The sequence below is a fragment of the Salminus brasiliensis genome, chromosome 1, assembly GCF_030463535.1.
Source record: "Salminus brasiliensis chromosome 1, fSalBra1.hap2, whole genome shotgun sequence".
Lineage (NCBI taxonomy): Eukaryota > Metazoa > Chordata > Actinopteri > Characiformes > Bryconidae > Salminus > Salminus brasiliensis.
In genome coordinates this window covers 13,367,398-13,373,397 of record NC_132878.1, presented here as the reverse complement: position 1 = coordinate 13,373,397, position 6,000 = coordinate 13,367,398, and the positions used below count along the sequence as shown (strand labels likewise).

The following is a 6,000-nucleotide window of genomic DNA, read 5'->3' as shown; positions in this document are numbered from 1 at the left end:
CTGCATTTGACAACAGTTTCCAAGGTTCTGCAAAAGTCAAAGCTTCATGGGAGAGCAGGAAAAAGATTTCAATCTTGAATACAATTCACCCAAAGGAAACTCCCAGGTCAACTGGAACTGGAAGCTCTTCGGTCTGAGCTTTCTGGCCATCAGACTAGACGCTGGGTTTGGCGGACATCAAGTACTGCCCATCACCACAAACACAGCACCCCTGTGAAGCATGGTGGTGGCAGCAGCTTAACTCCTTCAGAGAAGTCATAGGTATCTTAGTGTCTTGGACAATATCCAAGAGAGTGAATGCTTTTTATGAGTCTTCTTCACAGAACCACTGCATATCCTAATGAACCCTTGAGGAGCACTCTTACAGGAGAACTATTGAGACAAGTCCTAGACAGACCTAGACGTTTTCAATCTGCACCTTTTAAAATAACAAATAATTATTGTCACTGGTACACTTTGTATCTCCATTTTTATTGTTTTACACTTTTTAACATACTTTGATCTTGTTGTTATTTACATTGTGGCAATATTTCATGACGAATGTTCCAATAGAAATGCTCAAAAATGACTTTAAATAAAATGTTTTTGCATTGACATTCATTAAAAGATAAGGTTTTTTCCACCTCTTGTAAAAATTGTAAAAGATACACGTTTTTTGTCCAAAAGTGCCAATCTTTTATTTTCATTTTGCTTAGCATCAAACCTCATAAACAAGAGGTGGATACGTCCAGTTAAGATCATTGAGGAGCAGGAAAGCCCACGGATAAAGCTTTATTTATTAAGTATCTTTCGATCAGACATTCTACAGGGTATCAAAGAAGCGTACAATAGCATTCGATTACCTACTGATATCACACACAACGTCAAAACAAAAACCCCAATATGACCATCAACATATTCATAGACATGGCAATTGCCTTACTGTTGTGACAGCCCTGGGACCCACAGTCTCAGAAACATGGCCTGACCAGAAAGACCCAGCAGTGACAGATTACACAGTAGCGCTTGCTCCCTTTTCACCAGCTAATCAACACTTTGGTTTCGGAGCATGGGAGAAAGGCCTTTTGGGAGTTGCTCTGAAAAGGCTTAGTATCAACACCATATCTAGAGTGAAACACAAACAACGAACCACTGTAAAAGAAGTACAGAGGCGAAAGGCAGGCAGGCTCAGAGATGGAAAGCTCTGGAGAAAGCGAATAGACAACACTGATTAAACCAAGGCAGTACATGCAGCGGTGGTGACACATCAACGAAAGGACCGTGAGTAGGTATCAGCGGGATTCCCAGAGTAACATGAGACAGGAATAAGACTGATCTAATTAGATACCAAGTAAAGTGACAAAGGTGAATCAACATTAGCATGGTATAATCAAAGGATTAGAGGCGAAAAATGATTTTAGATGAAACTCAAATGGCATCAAATGGACGTCGATGAGACAAGAGTGAGGTGGAACAGTGGTTGGTCCATTTGTTGTTTTTTTGTACTGAGCAAAAGTGGCTGTTTAATTCAAACTGACACAGATGGAGGGCTAATTTGCGACATCATATGGGTCAGGAATACGACTAGAATGACTCATCAGTGTGACAAATGAAGGTACACAAAGACAAAGTGTGCTCTTCCCCCATCAACAGAGATAACACATACTCCTAATGGGTCTTGAGCTCTCTGTTAACACTCTTGTCTAGTGTAGGGTTGCATAGGGTTCCCTGTAACCAGAGAGGGGGCTGTACCCCATATCACCAAGACCAGGATTAGAACCACTTTGCTGGGAAATAACACAGGAGCAGAGGGGTCAAGGTCTGGTAATTCAAAACCTATAACATATAGTGTGCAGTGATTGTGTTAAAAAGAGACTCAATAGATACATGGAACATAAGGATTAGCCAAGCTACGCTATCTCCTAAGGGAACAGCAATCCTTTGTTGTTGGTAATTGTTATTGAAATTAAGGTCAAAGGTCTCACAAGCTCATACATGGCAAATCATTCCCCTAAAAATCAAAAACAAGTACAATTCCTGATGTAAAAAAACAGGGATTATCTGAAGGTGCCAAATTATGCCAAATCTGTCTTGTGCCTCCTTAAAGATCAGATTTGGAAGATATTGTTGCTGTCATGCAAAAACCTTATAGCTCCAATATGGCAACTTCACAAGAGAAGGAAAAAATTCTTTCATTGGAAGTCGTAAAAGATTGTATCCCCTGTAATTCCTAGTAATCATCTTTCTGCCAAGACATCCAGGACATTCTGGACATTCTGGACTTTATCCTGCCAGCCCTCTAGTACAAAGTCTGGGTAATGTCCAGGTAAGCCTATGCATGAACGGAGCAGGCCATTTTTTTTTAGTGGATAATGCTGTACCTCATCCACACGCTACACAGGGCGACGCCCCTCGCCTAAACCACACGTAACATTTCCTGTAGTTACAACACCTCTGACATGGAAAACGTCTGGTTATATGCTAAATATTTGAAAGAGTAACACTGTATAATAATGTCCAAACCTGATTCTCTAGAGTTCATATGTAAAAACACAACTTTACAACTAGACGTTAATATTTTGCAGATGTTGGGACACTTCCACTATGCCTGAGTTCCTGCATCTATGAGCTAGCACTGATATTACATGTAGAGGAAGCTTTAATAAATAGTAAGATTAAGTCTGAAGGATTTCTTAGCCTTGCTCAGAGCAAATCACAGGAAGGTAGTGAAGGGAACACAGCAGTGGAGTGACAAGGATGAAATTTGGAAGACTAAACACAAGTCATATTTTTGCAATCAGGATCAGTTGGGATAAGTAGGATAAGTAGAGAGCTTCTGTAGTCAAGTCTCACTATGACTAGAGATTGAATAGGGACAGGGTCATCTACCTAGAGAACATGCTCCTCACAATGTTGTGGAGCAGAAATTTGCATGACTGAGTCAGACTTGAGCTAAACATGAGCTGAGAAAACTAACTGGTAATCCAACCAGTGAGATGCCAATGTAATGTAACCTTCTTCACATTGTTCTCAAGTGGCTTGGTCACTTCTATTTGTCCATTCAGCACAACGTTTAGACACAATGTGGAGAACAAACGGCGGGTTCACATTATGTTAAAATGCTAAAAACAGCAAAAATTTTAACTGGGAAGTTTTTTCACGACGACAGCGACGATATGGAATTACAATGGGTGGAAATTTTCAGAGTCCAAACAAAAGAAAAAAGAACAACTGAAAAATGAAATCTTTACGTCTGTCAGACAAGATCTTTGTTTTTATTATTTAGCATCCATAGTATTATGAAACCTATTATACACATAAAACTATACCAAACCCATAAAAAGCTTTGAATAAAATGAGCTTAGAATAAACTCTTCTCTTTTTGACATACAACTCACACACACACACACACACACACACCCACACACACTTGTTGTGCCCACAACCTAATATATTGTGAATATTGTGATTAAATCAGAGCTAAACAAACAAGAATCTATATCTGGAGAAGCACATTAGGTATGGCTGCCAGACAATGGCATGGTCATTAGCATCACTCTCTTTCACACTGGTCCCTTTTGTTTCCAATGTAGGCCAAACACTGCAAGCAAATGTAGGACTAGGCATATCAAGAAGGGTCAGGACATGTAAACTCATCTATGCACCAGGTCAAGTAAAATTGATCTAGAGGACCAGAAGTGGCAAGAACTTCTTCAGTGGTCTAATTAATAGGAGCCGGGCAAGTGTACTGGATGAGTCCAGAGAGCTTTCAGTGTGGTGAGCTACTAAATGTAATCAATGCAGGGAAGAAGCCACCCTGATATTTTACTAATGTCAGCCAATCCAAAGCTGCTGTGCTTTGCTAATTGTCTGAAGCATTTATAAGAGCTTATTACTGAATAATAAAAAAGGGTGTTTGTTATAACATGACACTCAGTGATGTAGGTTCTGTAGAATGAAATGAGTATGTGTGAGACTTGGAACCTAAAGGTCAGTTAATTTGAAGGTATTACACCATAATCTGTAGAAAAACGTTTTTTGCTACTGAGAAATTTGTGGAATTAATCCCCATTCCTGAGAAGCAGTCTCACACACTTACATGTATGCACAATTTGAGCAACAACCAATCAATTAAAACATCTTAAAAAAATGCACCAGTGTCTGAACATCACTTCTCTTCAAAAGAGTGTCAGGAGAGCTGGGGAAAGGTCACGTCCCAATCCAGAGTGTCTTTTAGGGTACTACTATATCTGATGAAAAGGTTTGGGACTCCCAACAAGTCACTTTTCGGAATAAGCAGAACTATCTCTTTCCCCGATTCCCAACAGCAACTAACTGCTCGTCTAAATTACACATTATTTCAGAACTCATAGTTCACAATGGCTTTATTAGGAGACCTCATTCCTTTTGCTTCTGCGCTGAAGATCAGCCATATCAAGTGCTTCCTTTTTCCGAGTAGCATTCTCATTACAGTATCCCATGAATCACTGAGATTTGGGCACCACTAGGATCTCGTCTCCGTCCCGTATGCTGTAGGAGTGGAGGGCCCTGGCTCCATACCTCAGCTCCTGAGGTTCTAGAGCGTAGCCCAGCTGCCGATCAATGTAGTACACGCGCATCTTGTTAACCGGCAGCTGCACCACGGGCCTGAGCTGTTTCTTGAAGTCGGCCACTGTCTGATCCAGACGAAGCTCCAGCTGCTCGCTGTGGTCCGCAAAGCGTAGCTCCACCTGGGCGGAGCTCAGCGGACGCAGGTCCACTTCAGCCAGCGGTGCCAGGCGTCCATAACGAGCTACCAGAGTGTGAAACCTGGGGGAGACAAAAAGACCATCTTGTCAACAAATGCACGTCCTCAGTTGTCCATGTCAAAAACATATATTTCCACTTACATGTCCAAATGTTTGTGGACACCCCTTCTGATAAATGCATTCAGCTACTTTAAGTTGCACCCACTGCTGACACAGACGTGCAGATGCGCACACACGGCTTGTCTAGTCCCTATGGAAAAGTGCTGCCAATAGAATAGGACTCTCTGGAGCATATAAACATGAATCTATTGGCACCATGCCAAATTCCCAAGTATAGGCTAGAGGAGTAGAAAGTCCCCCAGCACTGAGCTAAGGTGCTAACTAAGGTGCTCCATCCAATACTTTTGGGATTGGTTGGGGAGCTGGGGATGAGGTGCGGTGGAGATGATCCTACATCCTGACCTCACTAACACTTTGGTCCCTGAATACAATCAAATCCTCACAGCAACAAGGATCTCAAAAATCTACTAGAAAGCCTTCTACTCTGGACAGTAGAGACAGTAGTTACTTCAACAAAAGCGTGATACACTTTTTTTTTAATACTCTTGATTTTGGAAGACACAATGAATGAGCAGGTGTCCCAATACTTTTGTCCAAACAGTGTATGTAAATTTAAATGGTGCTGCAAGGCCAAACACTAAAACTTCCCAAATCATGCATGCATTCAAAGCGGAATTGGAATATGGCACTGCAGAGACAGTTTTAATTAATTGTTCATTTTTGCAGTTCACAGTAGGTCATACTGAAAAGAAAAAGATTTTGGGTAACTACTGACTTTTATCTGCTTTTTTAGCAACATTAGCCTTGTGGCTTCAGTTTGCACACCAAACCTGTCTTGGACAATCAAATGAAGCTGGGATAAAAGCTGGGGTGAATTGTGTGGATTTGATTTTTTGCCTAGGTATTTGCCTAGATCATCTCAAGACTTGCCTACGCAGCTCCTGACTCTGTAAAACATTGTAATCTATGAAAATGGAGCATAGAGTAATCTATGAAAATGGAGCAACTGCAGATGAAAGTCATTTTTATTTAAAGACCCACAGCTGGATTGTCTGTGATTAGGCACCGTTAGTCAGTATTTTAAGTGTGCTTATTTCTGTACATACCACAAGTAGTGTACTTGTGTAGTAGCTTGTGTCTGTAAAGTGCAACGAGTTTTCTTGCCGTGAGAAAGCTCTCACCCCCCCCCCCCTCCAAACTTAGTGAAGGATTG

At 41.2% G+C, this 6,000-nt stretch overlaps 1 protein-coding gene across 1 annotated transcript in view; it reads right to left on the bottom strand.

Moving 5' to 3' along the window:
• Positions 1-467: 467 nt before the first annotated feature.
• Positions 468-6,000, bottom strand: part of tbcelb (tubulin folding cofactor E-like b) — a 30,541-nt gene continuing 25,008 nt past the window's right edge. Inside the window, exon 9 of the mRNA XM_072671822.1 lies at positions 468-4,788. Coding sequence (XP_072527923.1) covers positions 4,464-4,788 — 325 coding nt within the window. The 3' untranslated portion in view covers positions 468-4,463. The remainder of the gene's footprint in view (positions 4,789-6,000) is intronic.